Source organism: Podarcis liolepis (genome assembly GCF_965112155.1).
Source record: "Podarcis liolepis genome assembly, chromosome: Z".
Classification (NCBI taxonomy): Eukaryota; Metazoa; Chordata; class Lepidosauria; order Squamata; family Lacertidae; genus Podarcis; species Podarcis liolepis.
This window is the reverse complement of record NC_139570.1, coordinates 10821114-10839092: the sequence shown is the minus strand read 5'-3', so window position 1 is coordinate 10839092 and position 17979 is coordinate 10821114. Positions and strand designations below refer to the sequence as shown.

General features: G+C 44.1%; 1 protein-coding gene across 11 annotated transcripts in view; it reads left to right on the top strand.

The window, feature by feature from the left end:
* Nucleotides 1–17979, top strand: part of SEPTIN6 (septin 6) — a 56875-nt gene that overhangs the window by 12542 nt on the left and 26354 nt on the right. For all 11 annotated transcript variants that reach the window (XM_083486510.1, XM_083486509.1, XM_083486506.1 and 8 more), the window contains exon 2: nucleotides 9360–9474. In XM_083486510.1, coding sequence (XP_083342636.1) covers nucleotides 9360–9474 — 115 coding nt within the window. The remainder of the gene's footprint in view (nucleotides 1–9359; nucleotides 9475–17979) is intronic.

Below are 17979 nucleotides of genomic sequence, written 5' to 3'. Positions count from 1 at the left end.
TTTAGGCGGCCACATGCAGTCACCAGTCTAGCTGTTTTTATTATGCATTTTGTGTTGCTCGTCTTGTATTTTATGTTGTGAACCACCCTGAGATCTATGGATGAAGAGTGGTATACAAAATTTAATAATAACAATAACAATAATATTTAGGCATTCACTTCCATTGCCTTTCTGTGATGCATTCAGCCAGAATTCATCTTTTGTAGATCCTTCTGTACAGGGGCTACTTCTTCCGCTGAGATTGGCCTGAACTTAGAGCACTGAGGAAGTATTTAAGAAGCTGAACGTTTCAGGATGTGGGAAATGAATTCTGTGGCCTTGGTGCAGTGCAACTGAACATGAAGAAGGTTGGGGAGTGGGTAGCATCTGGTGCAATCTACCATGTAGCGTGTATGTACACAGTTGTCTCATGGAGAAATAGCACCGGTTGTGCCTGAGCAAGGGTTTGGTGGTTTGATATCCATTAAGAACCTAAGAAGAACCTGCTGAATCAGGCTAATGACCCATCTAGTCTTGCATCCTGTCCTCACCTTGGCTGGGCAGATGACTAGAGGAAGCCTGAAAGCAGAACCTGAGTCCAACACCACTCTCCCCACCTGAGATTCCAAGCAGATGGCCTTCAGAGGCACATTGCCTCTGACAGTGGAGATAGAACATAGCCATCCATCAGGGATAGTCGCCACTGACAGCCTTATCCTCCCTGAATTCATCTAATCCTTTTTCAAAGCCACCCAACTTGGTGGCAATCACTACTTCTGGGAATGAATTCAAGAGTTTAACTCTGCGCTGTGTGACTAAGTACCTTCTTTTGTCTGGCTTGAATATTCTAGCATTCAGTTTAGTAGCCCCTAGTTCCCGTATTAAGAGAGAGGGAGATAAACTGTTCTCTTAATCTACTTTCATTCCACCATGCATAATTTTACACACCTGTGTCTTGTCTCCTCTTACTTGCATTTCCTCTAAACTAAACTAATCTTAATTTATTGTCATTATTACACCCCTGAGGTCTTCTCTTTCCCTAACACAATGCAGAGTGCCTGGTAGAATACACCTGTGGGAGAGGTGAGAAAGGCTGTTCTGGTTTCCAGTCAAACAGCAAGCAAAATGAGCAGGGTTGTGACCCTCATGTTTCTTGGCAGTCTGTCTTCTGAGCAGATATATAAGGAAGGGAACCTGAATGAACCTAAAGAAACCTGAATGTTTAAAATCATAACTGCGTTTTCTGTGTTGAGCGTGCATAGGTCTATTTAACATGCAATGTCAACCTGCCATGGATGGTAACAAGGCTTGGCTGATGCTTCCAGGCAAATGAGAGTTAGTGGGTTGTCTTAATGTGTGTGGCTTTTTGACAAGCAAGAAATGAATTTACCACAAACGGCGAATGTCTTCATTTTAGTGCATGACTCACGCTGGCTGTCTTTTTTTAAAAAATAATATTTTTATTAAAGATTTTATTGGTTCACGAAAATGTGCATTGTCTTTTTTCATGTTGTAGAGTCCTTTTTTTACTTTTGATGCAAGACATTATACAGAATAAGGTGAGGGAAGAAGAAAGAGGAGAGGGAGAGAGGAGATTGGGGTGGTAATATTTAGTATGTTTGTGGGGCTGTCCAGATTTGGATTGCTAGGGGTTCCAGGGCCAGGATGGATAGGAAGGGAGATAGTGGGCACCCTTGTTTAGTACCTCTTTGTATTGCTATGGTATTAGAGTTCATACCATTGATCCTACATTTTGGTGAAGCTTGGGAGTAAATTTGTTTAAGGATTTGTAGGAAGTTGGTCAATACTGCTAAGAGGTATTTCCATTATAAACAATCAAAGGCTTTAAGGCAACCATAATGTGTGCCTCAACTCTTACCTTGACTAGTTTATGTTTCATGTGGTGGAAGCACCGCTAACCCAAGCCCAAGACAGCCAGCGTCCATCAGGAAATTACTGAACCTGATCAAACACAGCAAAAAAACCAAATTCCCACTGATGATTATGTACCTAGACCACTGAAATTGCCATACATCAGGCATGGCCAAACTTGGCCCTCCAGCTGTTTTGGGACTACAATTCCCATCATCCCTAGCTAACAGGACCAGTGGTCAGGGATGATGGGAATTGTAGTCCCAAAACAGCTGGAGGGCCAAGTTTGCCATCCCTGGCCTAGGCCAATGGAAGGGAACCTAGCTGCTCTCTGCATGATGTTGTTGGACTATGAATCACATCATTCCTGACCATCTGCCATTGTGGCTGGGGGTGATTGGAATTGGAGTCCAACAATATCTGGAAGGCCTCAGGTAGCCCAATTCCTTCCTCTTCTTTTCAGTTTTTGGGGAGATGACTTCTGCTTGACCTTAATGCATTATGTACTGAGCTGTGCAGAAATACCAGTTTCTCTGCAGTGCAATGATTTCTTAACACTTTTCCTATTTGTGACATTATTACAAGGTGCCGTATTTTTTGCCCTATAGGACGCACTTTTTCCCCTCCCAAAATGAAGGGGAAATGTGTGTGCGTCCTATGGGGCGAATACAGGCTTTCGCTGAAGCCTGGAGAGCGAGAGGGGTCGGGAAGCCACGCCGGGCTCCCAAAGGTTGCGCAGAGCTGCCTGCATTCCGAAGCATTCCGAGGCTTGCGGATAGCAGGCTGTTCTGGGGGCTGGGGTCGGGGGAAGCTCGGGCTTCTCCTGCGCCAGCCCCATGCCTGGGGGGGGAAATAATTTTTTTTCTTTATTCCCCCCCCAAAAAAACACTAGGTGCGTCCTATGGGGCGAAAAATACGGTAATTTTCTTGCAGTGCAAAGTAGAGGGAAAAGGTTGATATTGCTACCTTTTGCAGAATTATGGCCCTGATCCTGCAACAAACTTGATGGATCTTTCCCAAGAAACACACACACCTAGGATGTGTGGGTGCACAAAGGAAATAGTTTACCCTCTCTCTCTCTCTCTCTCTCTCTATATATATATATATAATCAAAAGTTTATAGTTCAGATTATGGGAAATTGGGGATCTGGCCCTTTAATACACAATTTAAAAAGCATTAGGCTTTCTTTATGTGGTCCGGACCCTACGGAGTTTGCAATGTGGGGGGAACAATTTAGGAAGCTGTCTTAAGCCAAATCAAACCATCACTCAGTAGAAGCCATTTGCACAGTGTGCATTTGGTCCCATGTTCAGACCCTGGCATCTTCAGGTGGGGCTGGAAGAGGCCATTGTCTCAAACCCCGGATACCTGCTGCCAGTCAGTGTAGATAATTCTGAGCCATGTGGACCAGTGGGGTGTTAGAGGAGGTGCACTCCATTGCTTCTCAAAACATACAGATGCCAACACCAACAACTTAGAGATGCAAAGGATTGAACCTGGGACCTTATGCCTGCAAAGCGTATTGCTCTTCCACTGAATTATGGCTCTTTCATGGGATAGAGGTTGGCAAGAGAAATGGGTCAAGGTAGGGCTGCAGCTGTTGTTTATGAGAAGGGGTGATGTTATGTTTGTCCTGCCTGTTTAGCGATTGAAATTGCTGCTTGCTTCTGACATGATAGAATTGTGACATGCAAGGTCACCAGAGCAAGAGTGGCTGAAAAACAGTCTCCTGCCCATTCAGGAAGAACCCCACCCAGCTGTGCAATGGTTTACAGTCATGTCCTTCTGCTACGGGGGACTCTGGGGACTCTGTGCCATCCTAGCCTCTGCATGCTTCCCTGCCCTTCTCGTGAACTCCAGCTCCTCCTTACAAGAGCTGGAAGGAAGTGCTTTCCCCCATTTGTGTGAATTTCTGCCAAATTCTCCCTGTAATAACAAAGTAGTGGCTGGTATCTTTTTATCCTCCCCTTCCTGATTGACTCAGTGAAGAAAATTGAACCGTTAAAATATCCAGATAGTTTGTCATTACTGTAGTTTCTAGTCAAAAAGCAGTCAGAAACTGTGAATTCAGGTTGGCCAAAGAGCTCAGTGCATTTTGAAACTACATGTAATGTCTTCTGCCTTATACAGTCATACCTTGGGTTAAAGTCGCTTCAGGTTGAGCATTTTCAGGTTGTGTTCCAGTGACCCGGAAGTAACGGAATGGGTTATTTCCGGGTTTCACTACTTTCGCATGCGCAGACGCTCAAAATGACATCACGCACATGCGCAGAAGTGGTGAATCGCGACCTGCGCACATGCACGTGCAGACGCGGGTTGCGTTCTGTTCAGGATGCGAACCAGGCTCCGGAATGGATACTGTTCACATCCAGAGGTACCACTGTACACAGTTTACTGGCTTTACTAACACCAGAGAGAGAGAGAGAGAGAGAGAGAGAGAGAGAGAGAAATTCAGAGCTCCTCCTCCTGCATGTTTGCAATGTGTGTGCAATAGCAGCAAAGCAAAATGACACATGCATATTCCAACAAGGATTCCTGCCATTGCATAATTGGCATTTCCCCTTTCTGCAGATCAAGAGGCAGTCGAGAAATGTATTTGAAGACTGACCACATTCTGAACCAAGAGTAGAATCACACATACATGCCCATGGGAGGGGAGTTTTGCATTTGCTAATTTCCCAAGGCTCTTGCAGCTACCCATCTTGTAACATCTAGGCTGTTTCATTCCTGGAATTTGCAGCACTCTGTTTTTGGAAGAGTCCCCATCAGTGCAAGCCTATTTCAAAAGAGAGATAACAGCAACTTAGTTCCACCAGGAAGTCTCACCCTTGAGAGCCTGTTTGAGGATGTTGGGGGCAGACAGCAGGGGTTGGGGGTTGCCTTCAGGCTTTTGTGGGCTTTCAGGAAGCAGCTGGCTGGCCACCTCTGGAAACAGGATGCTGTCCTAGAATGGGCTTTTGGTGTGATCCAGCAGGTCTCTTCCTATGTTTCTCCTCTAGTCCTAGAGGTAGAGCCAAGAGGAGGCTGGAGTGACGCATGGCATCCTGAACGTCTGGTTCTCAGCTGAAAGCTGCAGCTTGCATAGCAAGAGGAACACAGTGTTGATGGGGGAGCTGCCTTGTTCTGCCCTCACAAATCTCTAGGGTAGAGTTTCGGAAACTTGAGTCTCTAGCTGTTTTGGACTGCAGTTCACATCATCCTTGACCACTGATCCTGCTAGCCATGGATGATGGGAGCTGTAGTCGAAAACAGTTGAAGACCCAAGTTTGGGAAAACCTGCTTTAGGGAAGCTCTGCTGGCCAGATGTTGGTTACCATATACATGGTGGCATTTATTGGTCACCATAAATCACCCCTGCTTTGTGCTTTAAACAAGTGACTCTTGAAGATGCTGCATTTCTGTATGGTGTGGCAAGGGCAAAGCCCAGGTTGCTGGTGCTGCTCTAAAGATCGAAAACACAATGAGGTTATTAGCTTCCTCAGCAGGAGCATCTATAATTGGACTGCTGTAATTGGATGTATTTTCCAGTAAGTGCATCTTGCAACGCACCTCCTGGAAAGGAACGGAAGCAACATGGACTCATTTTACTTACTTTTTCAGTTGTTTAAAATGCTAAGCATCTTGTTCTGCATGCAAGGAGCAAGAATGGCAAGGGATTAGAGGGTGGGTGTGCTTGCTTCCAAAGAAGATCCTCCACCTTAGTTACCTCTGCAGCACCCCCAAGGTGTGACAGTTTGCTGCTGCATCTTGCAGCAAGTATGCTGTGCAGTTCGGTACTTCTAAAGTCATCTGTGATTTTGAAAACTAACAGAAATTTCAATGTAGCAAGTTCAGTGTAGATGAAATGACGGCAAATGACTGTAGTGAAAAGAATGTCCTCTTGATAGATGGTTCAGCCAGACTTTTCTTTTTTTTAACGTGTTGCACCTGCATTGCTTTTATGTTTTGTGGATAAAGTACAGAGAGGAGCTGCAACAGGAGAATTAGACACCTGCTTACTCTTTTGCAACAAATGGCTTACAGCATAAACATTTCTGAAATGCTCATTTGACCCACTATTGAAAAATGTAATTGATGCGACTCCCTTCATGTTGCTGTTTTTCTTGCTTTCTCTTTTCCTTACCCAATAAATGGGAAGATTGATCTGATTACTACTGATTCTTCTCATTCCTTTTCTCAGTTCTGTTTGTTTAAACCCTCCCACCCACCCCCAAAAAAACTTTATAGTTTGGTCTTCTGATTCTGTACTACAGCTATTTATAGAGCTATTTGCTCTATATAAAGACATACTTTTTGAAGGATTGTAGCTTGGGGCAAGTAGCTTTGTAAGGCCTTGGGAGGAGAACCTTTGCATGAGCAGAAATGCATTCCTCTACGAAATATATGACTCTGTGGCAGGGCATTTTGGAATGTGTAATGATACCATACTTGGTGAGCATGTTGGCAAGAGAGAAGCAATCGAAATGCACGCAGTGGGGCAGATGGAGAAGCACATGTATTCAGCACCTGAGACATAAAGGGCCCCTCCGGATTGGTGGTTTGTGTGTGGGTAGATTCTGCAACATGCCTTTGATGCAGTAATAGCTCGTTAGTGGTGGATTTATACTGGACTGTCTGCATGTCATTCCACTTTGTTGTTCTGTGACGCATCTCCAGCATTACTGCATTACTGCAGTCGAGAAGGGTGCTTTTGAACTGGACTCGGAAAGTGGTTGGCAGCCAGAGCAGTTGGGCCAGGATTGGTTTTCAGTGCTCAAGCCGTCTTGCCCCGGTGAGCTACCTAGCCACCAAATTCTGCACCAAAAGGATAGAAAATATTGGACTGGATGGACTAATAGTATAATGATAGCTTAAGAAATATGCTACATACTATATTCCTAGTATAAGGAATCATCATGTATGTAGCTCAGGCGGAGCCAACATGGTGCCCTCCGTATGCTGCTGGGTTTTGATTCCCATCATCCCTGACCATTGGGCAAGCTAGCAGTGGCAGATGGGAGTTGTTGTCTATAACTTCTGGAGGACACCAGTCTGGCAACCCAATGTGGCTGAACACATTAGCTTTGGTGTTGGTCTATGTCTCTGGACTTGTCAACAGAATGTTAGGCTTTGCTCTTTGGCTTTGCCTAAGGGTCAGGATTTTTGTTTTTGTTTTTTGGGAGCTGGCAGCCCAACATTTAGGTACTGTTTCAAAGTGAGCATGCCTCTGGTTAGAAGTTGCTGGTGTGTGGATTTGTAGATCTCATTGTAGACTTCCAAAGAGGTAGAATTCTGGACTAGATATTGTGTCTGATCAAGCAGAACTGTTCTAATGTTTCTTTTGTGAAGTAGGCAGCTCCCACTTAAAAGTGTTCCAAATGTTTGTTTTAAATTTCTCTCTGCACCTTTGCGCCTTTCCTGAATCTGAGGCAGTTTACCAGGATATGTGTACACAAACATACATGCATACATACATGCATACATACATAGAGCCATCTTTGCGAATTCGTCCCTGGGTCCTCAGCTGTAGTGATTTGAGGTGGAAGAAAGTATGTTTCATAAGTTAATTAGTAAGGATGAACGGATGCCAATTGTAGATACAATAGGAAGCAAGCTTGGCAGTTTCAAAGTCGCAGTTAATGTGGTTTTCCCCACCCCAGATGATTGCCCCATGTGTGCTTTAATTTTTGCCTCAGACATTTCAGATCAAATACTTGTGGTATATTGGGGCAGAAAATGTTGTTGTTGTTGTTGTAGTTAATCATATATTTATATTTGTCAGTTGCTTTATACAAACGTCTCAAAGCAACTTACAGTGGTACCTCAGGGTTACAGACGCTTCAGGTTACAGACTGCGCTAACCCAGAAATAGTACCCCGGGTTAAGAATTTTGCTTCAGGATGAGAACAGAAATCGCGCGGTGGCGGTGCAGTGGCAGTGGAAGGCCCCATTAGCTAAAGTGGTACCTCAGGTTAAGAACTGTTTCAGGTTAAGAACGTACCTTGAGAACAAATTAAGTTCTTAACCCGAGGTGCCACTGTAATAGACAACAAACAAAACCGTTTGAAAATGAACGTGGAGTACTCCCCCCCCCCCCACTTTCATTTACTAAATGCAAATAAAATAAACGTGCTGAGGTGGATCACTTACGAGGGCAGAATCTCTGGCCCACAGTCCTAGTTTGGTCTAAGTAGTCTCTGGATTTAGCCAATGAGGCCATTTTGGACAAACTACAGCTGCCTGTGACTTTCAGTCACCTGACACCAGAGATCTCCAGCAAAGTGCTGAGGTCCCATGGCACTAAGGTTGTAGATATGCCCCTGCTTGCTCCTTGATAGTAAAAGGGAGGAGCAGAAGCTTATATCTGAACTTAGCCCTGTGGGATGTCACTGGAGTGCTAAGATCGGACATAAGTCTGTCTCTGTTCTGTGGCTTGAGGTTTGATGTCAGGTGATTTACAGGTGAGTGGCCCCAGCCACCTGTCAAAAATGGCCCACAGAAGATGGTCCAGTTCTGGATGTGGTTCCCACTTGATTCACTAGGGTATCAGAACGTTTTCAGATAAAACTTGAATTGTTTCCAGTACTATTACCCTGTGAAGATTACCCTAAATTCCCATTCAAAATTTCCAGTTCAAAATTTTGCAGAAATCCCACGTTACTTTGCTGTCCATTACAGCTTTGGCCAATCCACTTAGGGAAATTCTATCTTGCAGTGTTTTATGTCTTGGAGCCTTATTGTTCAAACTGATCAAATAGCCATATGAGCAGAGCTTCCAGATGTTGCTCCTTTTTGGCTAGGCTTTCAAATTGTGTCATAATGCAGTCACAGCTTCCATTTTTAACTATTGCTTCTGGACTCAGGACAACTTTTTATTTTTTTCCCTACTCCACCCTTCTTGCATTTTATAAAGAGAAAAAGTCATTGGGTGTGCCTCTTCTTTTGAATTGCTTTGTGTTTTAAAATGCTAACAGTTATAAATGGTGTGTGCATTGCTTGCGCTGTTGGAAACACAATTTTTATGAGTGCAAAACAGCCTTTGTGATATGTGAATGTCACATTGCAGTTGTGTTTTGCTTTCTTAGTTGACTCCTTATCAGATTAGCAGTCAGGGATACTGGCAGTCAAGAAAAAAAGATTTCGAAAAGTTTGCAAAAACCTGTTTTGAGATTTGGATGGCAAAACAAAGAAGTGGGGTTGTATCTAATGCTAGTCTTAGCAGACCCCCTGAAATTAATGAACATGACTAACTTGGGTTCGTTAATTTCAGTGGGTGGCATTCAACCAAGTTTTCCTCAGAGCAGACCCATTGAAATGGGTGGACCTTACTTAAGCCATAGCCATTCATTTCAATGGGCATGCTCCAAGTACTTGAATGCCACCCAATGGGTCTACTCTTGGACTAGCATTGGATAGTACCCATGGTGTACTTTCTTTGGAAGGGAGAATTTTCAAAAGGCCACCAGGAATAGAATGTGATGTTCTTTTAGATCTAATTTTAACATATCTTTCTTTCAAACTTCCTTAGGGCGAAGGCTGCCGTACTGTCCCTCTCTCTGGCCATGTAGGATTTGACAGCCTTCCTGACCAGCTGGTTAATAAATCGGTTAGCCATGGTTTCTGTTTCAACATCTTGTGTGTGGGTGAGTACAACACTTCTCCCCCCCCCCTTTCCATTTTTGGAAAATTCTGTTGCTGAATGAAGGTAAACTTGCCTAACAAAGTAATCCTTTGACTTATCCAGAACACACATTATGTGTTGTCATCTGATCCAGTTTTTAACAACAGATAAACAAGTATCACTGCCTCTTTGGGTGGTCTGAAGATGATGAGGTGGGATGTGTTGTGTTTTGCTGGGACAAATGAGCAAAAGCACAGAGGTTTACACAAGGCGTGTAGGATTTGTTGACTTGGGATGTGATGTTCTTTGATGGAAAATCAGCTGGGTGGCTTGTTTTTAAGCCCGTTGTTGCTAGAAAGAACAGACACACAGAGGTTCTTCCAAATGTAATGCTGTTGCTGTGAGTTTGCTAGCTCCAGTGATGTACCTTCATTTAAGTTTGATTTGGGCATCCCCCACCACATGATTAGTTATCACATGGAAGAGTGAGAACAAGGCTGTGTTAGATGGTCTCCCTGTGTAACCAAATTTTGCATGATAGCTCCTGAGGAGCAGCTAGTCACCTGTGTTTTGGATACAATTGGGTGCTCTTTTATATCAAGGTGGCAGACTGAACCTTTCAGAGCTGTACCAATTTTAATCAAGTTTTGCAAGATGGTTCCAGAGATGAAGGAGAGGTTCTTTATCTATGTTGGGACACAATTGGACACCATTTTGAACCAAGCTGGCATTCCGTTGTATCCAGACATGGATTAAAAAAAACACACCCTGCTTTTTGATCTGTGGAACTGTGCGTTGGATGAGTTCGTCTGCAAAGGGGAGCTTGCTCTACATGTGTTGCCTTCCTCTCTGATCAGGGTTCCACATCACAGCGGGAGCTGAAGTTCACAGAGCAGGCTTTCTCTGCAGATATGCCACCCCTAGTTAAAACAGCAGATGAAGAGAGAGAGAACTGATTCTGGACTGCACAGCATCAGTTATTGGTGGGGAAGTTGCACAGCTGAAAACCCTGGTTGAATTGGGTCTAAATGATCTGTTTCTGACTATGCACCTTCTTGAGCAGCTTGACAAAAAAAGGGGGATGTTGGTGACTGGGCTTTAGTAGTTTACCACTTCTGGGTTCAGGGAGGACCCCTTAAGCAGCAGGTAGATCTTAGCATCCTTGTGGCCTGGGGGGAACTCCCTTCTTTCTGCTCCTAATTAAATATCTTCCGCCTGCTTTTTTCCTGATCGAAACTGCCACCAACTGACAGCTGCTGTTAGCCCTGCTGAGGGAAATACTGCAGATCCTTGTATTATGCCTATATTCCTCCCTACAGAAGGGCTTTCAGCAGCTTTGAGGGATTCGGATTTACATTCGTAAAACAGCATTTTTTTTGGGGGGGGGGTAGTTAAATACCTCCTTCTGCTCTGATGAAAACTGAAGCTGCTTTAAAGTAAATCAAGTTAGGAGAGCTGATAATGGATCTTCTGCACCGTGTTTGCTGTAACACATTTATTGTGTGTGTGTGTATTTCTGGGATGGGGTGTTGTGCATAAACCCTGCATGTTGAAAGGTTGAGCTCGACTTGCTGATTGCCTTTGTAGGAAGCTGCCGAGTTGCTATATGTAACTACGTGACACGCTCTCTTGACGGTGCTCTAGTTTCAAGGTAATGCTAATAGACAATGGCAGGTGTGCTAGAAGGAAAATTCCATAGTTCAGGAAGCAGTGCTGTTGTGGTACATTTCGAAGTTGGGGAGCAGCTCAAGACAGTCCTCCTCCACCAACCATGCCACTACCCCAAGGAGTCCAAAAACACAGGCAGCTGTATTGATCCATGCAAGACCAGTCCAATACATTTTGACACTTGAGGCAAACCACGAAATGGTGCCTCTCGCCAGGGAATAAGGGGTGAGTGAAGTTCTACAAGGGGGTGGGGGCAGGAATAATGATCTAACATTGGGAACAAGGGTGGGAGGAGACCAGCAGTGCCTCCTATTCACCAAGAGACCATGGTAGAAGTCACATGGAGGGGGGGGGAGATCCAGCCTCCAAGGAGTATGTTGCAGCCACCAGTGGCATTGCAGCAGCAGCAGCAGGTGATGGATTCCTTGGAAGCCAGATCTACCATCCCTGTGGATCCTGTTTAAAGCATTGCCCCCCAACACCCTCTTTTCTGTTTTAAGGCTCCTCTCTCTCTCTCTTTTTTAAAAAAAGATTACACTTCTTTAAAATCAACAATAAGCTCAGTTAGAAAGAAAAATAATAATGGTAAGTACCCACTGTTAAGGATTCAAACAATAAGAGTTGTGGGTTTTTTTATAGAAAGGAAGACATTCTAGAGAATAGATTTAAGCTGATTCCAGTACTCGTTGGGTAACATGCCCTGCAGTGTTGGGGCCACAGCTAGAAAGGCCCCACTTCAGCCATTCAATTTGTCATGGCCTCTTCTGATAACAGCAGAGGACATGAGGGCTGACATTGAGAGAAGCCTTTCCTTCCCTAAGGTATTAATGGACTCAGATGATCAAGGCTTTCGAACTAGAAGCAGGACTTTGAGCTAGAAATCTGCCTGTGAACATGGCTTTTGTGGCTTCTCCTCTGCCAGGAAGTGAGCTGTTATTTCCGCACCAACTGTAGCTTCTGAACCACACAGAGCACATTGCAGTAGATGGCCTTTGAGGATGCATGCTTGCAGGCACGGAGCCCTTTGATCTAGGAGAGGCTGCAGTTTCCAAACCAAATTGTTGTCAAATGCTTCTTGCTGCAGCTGCTGCCAGACCTTCTAGATCGGGGATGGTGAACCTTGGGGTGGGGAAGATGATAGATGCTGCTGGACACTCCCATCAGCTCTAGCCAGCACGGCCAGTGGTCAGACACCTGATGCCATATGACATTAGGAGCAGAGATCTCCAATCAAAGCACTGAGGTCCCACAGCACTAAGATCAAAGATATGTCCTTGTTCACTCCTTGAGAGTGAAAGGGAGCTTCAGATTTATACTCCCAACAATATCTGAAGGGCCACAGGTGCCCCATCCCTGTTCTAAACTCAGCAGCTGGATGCCAGTAGCACGCCTAGATTTCAATCCCGATTAGCTAAGGGGCATGAATTGACACCATTAATGTTTTCAGGAAAGTCCTAGAACACCTGCTTTACATGCAAGTCCCAGGTTCAGCCCCTTGCATATTGAGATAGGACTGGGAAGGTCTCCTGCCTGAAATGTTAGAGAGAGACTGCCTGTCAGTGAGGACAGTATTGAGCTTGATAGACCAATTGCCTGACTTAGTATAAGGCACTTTCCTGGGCTCATTCCAGTTCTCTCTCTTGACTGCTGGAGAACAGTGCAGCACAGTCTCTGTCAGCTTTGGGAGTTGAGAGTTGCCTTGCGCTGAGTCAAACCACCCAGCTTGCTGTTGTCTGCACTGCCTGACAACCGGCTTTCTAAGGTTTCAGACAAGGTTTTCCCCAGCCCTACCTGAAGGTGTTGGGGATTAAGCTTGGGACCTTCTGCATTCAAAGCAGGTGCTCTACTACTGAGCTACTGCCCTTCACTGATATTTTTCAGATCCTTCTTCAGAACCTGTTATGGTCAAGCAGTTGTTGAAATTTAGTTGATTATTATTGATAGCTTCCACTAAGAAAGCGAGCAATATATAGTGAAGCAATTGAAAGTGGTACAAAAAAGGCATTTAAGCAAGTTTTATTTTTGGAAGCCGCAAGTCACCTTTGATGGAAATTGGAGAAACATAAATTCTTTCTCTTCTGCATTTCCCCCCTCCCTTCTGAACCCAATTGGATGCAAGCCTGCTCTTTTGATTACATTTTGTTCCAGTTACATTACAAACAAAAGTCTTTGAAATCATATCGGAGAGCTTAAAGTAGCTGCTTTCTAGATTTCGTAGCAGAAAAATATTTCTGTACTTGATAGGAAATGCAGAAAATGTAGAGCTTGGCAGAAAGCAGAGTGTTCTCTGAGGCTCAGTGCATTAATAAAAAAAGTTAGGCATTGCCTCTGAACACTTTACTTCTGTTTAGATATTGGTTGCCAACCAGGCTGTGATACTATGACTTGTAAAAGGTTTGCAAACTAAGATTGGGGGTTAAGTATTTCATCTGCACTGAACATATCCTGGTTAAATTGTTTGTTTATTTATTAAATGTATTACTTGCTCTTTTTGCCATGGCAGCTCAAAGCAACTTATAGTATTTTAAACAAAAAACAAACGCATTCATACATTAAAACCAGCATTTTAGAAAATCTAAAATACAATTATATATAAATTTAAAAACAACTACATCTCACCCATGCAAAAAGTCTATAGGTAGTTAAAAGTTAAAGGCCTGATGGAAGAGGAATACTTTTGCCTGGTGCCTAAAGATATGTAATGATGGTACCAGGTGAGCGTATTTGGAGAGAGCATTCCACAAGGAGAATGCCAGTATTGATAGGGCTGGTTCTCTTGTTACCCTGCCTTTCCATCCTTTCTGTTTATAAGGTGGCTAGTCTTGCTGGTGTCTTTCTGTACACATCCTCCAGGGCAGGGCTTTGTCCAGTAAACTAAACCTTGGTTTCATTGTCCACTTGTGATCTTAACCAGGGTTAAAGCAACAAACTACGGTTAGCACTAACCAAGGTTCAGCATTCCAGGTCATATGGCACCGGTGATACAGTTTTGGTAAACGAGACTCACTGCTTTCCTGTTGAGTGAATTATGCACATAAAATTTGACTGCCTTGTGCAGTTTTTAATGTGCTGTCTGCCCTGTTTAGTTGGAAAGAAATCTGAAGGGAGTTGACAGCTGCGCTTCAGCTATTACCTTCGGTGGACAGGAGAGCAACCCACTTTCCCATTAGCCTGGAATTCTGTTACAGGCTAACAGTGGTGTCCCCCCAGGGGATTTAGTAAATACAAGGTTGTCCATTCTGATACTTTGTTTTAAAAACCAGTGAGGACCTGTCATGGCCCTCAAAGCACTAACCTGATCTTACGAGTCATTTATAAGCAGGAGGAAACCACATACCTCAGCGTATTACTAATATGAATACCTTAGCATTTATTTGGCGCTAAAGTGTTGAAAAGCATTTTGCATAGATAAGCCTTACTGCTGCAGCCCTGAAATGTTGGGCAATGTTTATTATACCTATATTGCAAAAGGGAGACTGGCTCAGGGAGAGCGATGGAGGGTGGCCTAAGGCCATGTAATGACTTTTTGAAAGCTCTAGTGGTGTCGTAGTTAGAGTGCAAGGTTAAAACTGATCAGAGTTCAAATTCCAACTCTGCCATGAATATAACATTGGGACAGACCATCTCTCTCAGCCTAACCAATCTCTACAGACTTGTTGTACACCAAAGGGGGCAGCAATGAACGCCAGCTTGAACTCTTACCATGGCTGCATCAGACTTTGTCTTCTTTAAAAACTGGGTTTTTGTACAGGCCACCTTACCAAATTGCTTTTGTTTCAATGATATATATGATGATGTGTGACCTCAATTAGTGGATGTATTCAGTCTTTACCCAACTTGGCTATGCCAGATCATGCCAATGGGGTAGTTAGATGCTATTTTTCTGTATAAAAATGTTTTAAGAATGCAGGAATTAGATGCTTTCTGCTTGATCATCAGGAACTCATGGTCTGATACACACACACAGAGCTCTGTCCCTCTTCTTTTAAAAGTTGGGTCTGGCAAAGACTTCCTAGCCTTGGCAAGCTGTGAAAGATTGCATGTTCAAAACTCGATGACCTCTCTGTCAGGAAGCGCTGCCTGGGCACAGCTCCAGGATGGAGTCTCATTGAGAGTTGAGATTGGTCTGTAATGTCCCATTCCAGGAAACTCTTGAATTCAAACGCAATAAATCCATACACTTTCCTCCCAGAAATGTGATGCAGTTTGCACCTCCTTCTGATGAGGGCCCATTCTTTTGGGTTCTGTTCCAGGAAATCCGTTGCTCATTAAATATCCGTTACTGTTTCTTGGCAATATCCCTGGTAAGGCAGTAGCACCCAATATCTTTATTAGAGCTGGCTGGAAAAAAAGAGCAAAATGTAGAGAACTGGTTTGTGAATTCCAGAAAACTCTTCCTCATGCTCAATTGTTAAAAAGAAAGAAAAGGAAGTGACAGGGTGGAGTTCTGGGTAGGAAGGCTGGTAGCAGATGAGATGAAAGCCCAGACTGCAGTCTATTTCAGTCTTAAAATGGCATTTAGTGAAGCTCTTTGCAGACAAATTAGCTCAGATTGTGCCTCACTGTTTTAGTTGCACCAAGGACAAAGAAGCAATGGCTCCCAGTAGTGTCTGGGGTAGCAGGGGGTCGAAGACTCGTTACTATTTCTGAAGTGGGGTCCCTGTGTACAGTGTCCAAGAGTCACCCTAACAGTGGAAAAGGGGAGCTTTTTAGCGACTGTATGCTCCAGGGCTAAGCATTTAAGAATACTGAAAATGCAAGGTGCTTTAGTTTCATGAGAATAGTGTGCAGGAAGACACAAGGTATTGGCGGCTTTCTCCTACCTTCTGTGCCATTTTCCTGCTGCTCTTTGCCCTGCAGGTATCATTCGCTGCAGTTGGCACAAGATGGGTGACACCTGGCTTGAGAGCAGTACATGTGAAAAGGATCTAGGAGTCTTGGTTGACCACAAACTTGACATGAGCCAACAGTGTGACACGGCAGCTAAAAAAGCCAATGCAATTCTGGGCTGCATCAATAGGAGTATAGCATCTAGATCAAGGGAAGTAATAGTGCCCCTGTTCAGACCTCACCTGGAGTACTGTGTCCAGTTCTGGGCACCACAATTCAAGAAGGACACTGACAAACTGGAACGTGTCCAGAGGAGGGCAACCAAAATGGTCAAAGGCCTGGAAACGATGCCTTATGAGGAACGACTAAGGGAGCTGGGCATGTTTAGCCTGGAGAAGAGGAGGTTAAGGGGTGATATGATAGCTATGTTCAAATATATAAAAGGATGTCACATAGAGGAGGGAGAAAGGTTGTTTTCTGCTGCTCCAGAAAAGCGGACACGGAGCAATGGACCCAAACTACAAGAAAGAAGATTCCACCTAAACATTAGGAAGAACTTCCTGACAGTAAGAGCTGTTTGACAGTGGAATTTGCTGCCAAGGAGTGTGGTGGCGTCTCCTTCTTTGGAGGTCTTTAAGCAGAGGCTTGACAACCATATGTCAGGAGTGCTCTGATGGTGTTTCCTGCTTGGCAGGGGGTTGGACTCGATGGCCCTTGTGGTCTCTTCCAACTCTATGATTCTATGATTCTATGATTCTAAGTGTGGTTAGTTTTGGGGAGAGGAATTTCAGCATGAAAACTGCACAGGGGTGTAGTCAAATCCGACCCCACATACTATGGTTCCAGTCTGGGGCCAAGAAAAACAAACCATCAACTTTCTCCAACCTGGTGCCCTTTAGGATATTTTGGACCACATCTCCTTTCAGCCCAGCCAGCCCAGCCATATGGTCCTGAAGCTGATGGGAACTGTGGTCCAAAACATCCCAAAGAGCTCCAGGTTGAGAAGACTGATCTAGTCCAAGTGTCACACTGGATGGCGGGATATTGTCTCTTTCCATGTTTGCACAGATGTCACCCACTTGTAGTGTTTCGGTTCTTAGTGCTGTGATCATAACTTCAGGCTCTTTATGGAATGTCCATTTAACTGTTTCCCTGAAATGTTTTAAAGATTTATTTATTTGAGGCTTTTCTATAGGGCGCAATCATTAGCAATTCTAAGCAGTACTGTACATAGGAATCGTGATTTGCTTCATTTCTTGTAGTTTAAATGTTTGCTGTTTATGTGTGTGTGTCCCCAACTCACATGATGCCAGTTTTAATTAAACTGTGTTTTTAATGGCCTTTAGTGATGACAGGGGTGGTTTTTTTAGCACAGCGTGGGCTGTTCTCTTAAACAATAAAAATACTTATTTATAGCTAGATATATCCCTGAATTAAATCTGGCCCAAAGAGACAAGGTTCACTATAGTTGGTGGGAAAGGATGTCTGAGCCAGCTGATACTTTTCTTTAAAAGGCAGAAAGAGATTCTAATTTAGGATTGGCATAGTCAGGCACATGGTGTATCTCCTGAGACTGATGGCAGGCATCCATGCCATCTATGCTGCTGTTGTGTTCCCAGCACTGTTAAGAGGCCCAATATGGGGTTAACCCAGGGCTTTAGCCCCAAAGCATATGCAGTCACGAAAAGGATAGTGCCCTTGACCACACACAGAGTGCTCATTGGTGTGGGGTGGAAACTACAGCTAGCATTTTCACAGACATTAGGAAGAACAGCTTCCTGGAGCTGGTTTACACATCCATGTGCAATGCTTGATTACCGTTCATTGGATGGCTTTCAACTGAATATATGAACTGAAGAGGTCATGTTTGAACTGGGTCCAGTCTCTTAGCCACTTACACAGTACCAGTGCTGGGTCAGTGGTCAAGCTAGTTATTTGCAAGTCTGGATTTGTATCTGGAGGCCCTGCATGTGTTATAGAAATTACGTCTAGTCTTCCATTCCAGAAAGTACCTCCCATGTTGCTCCTC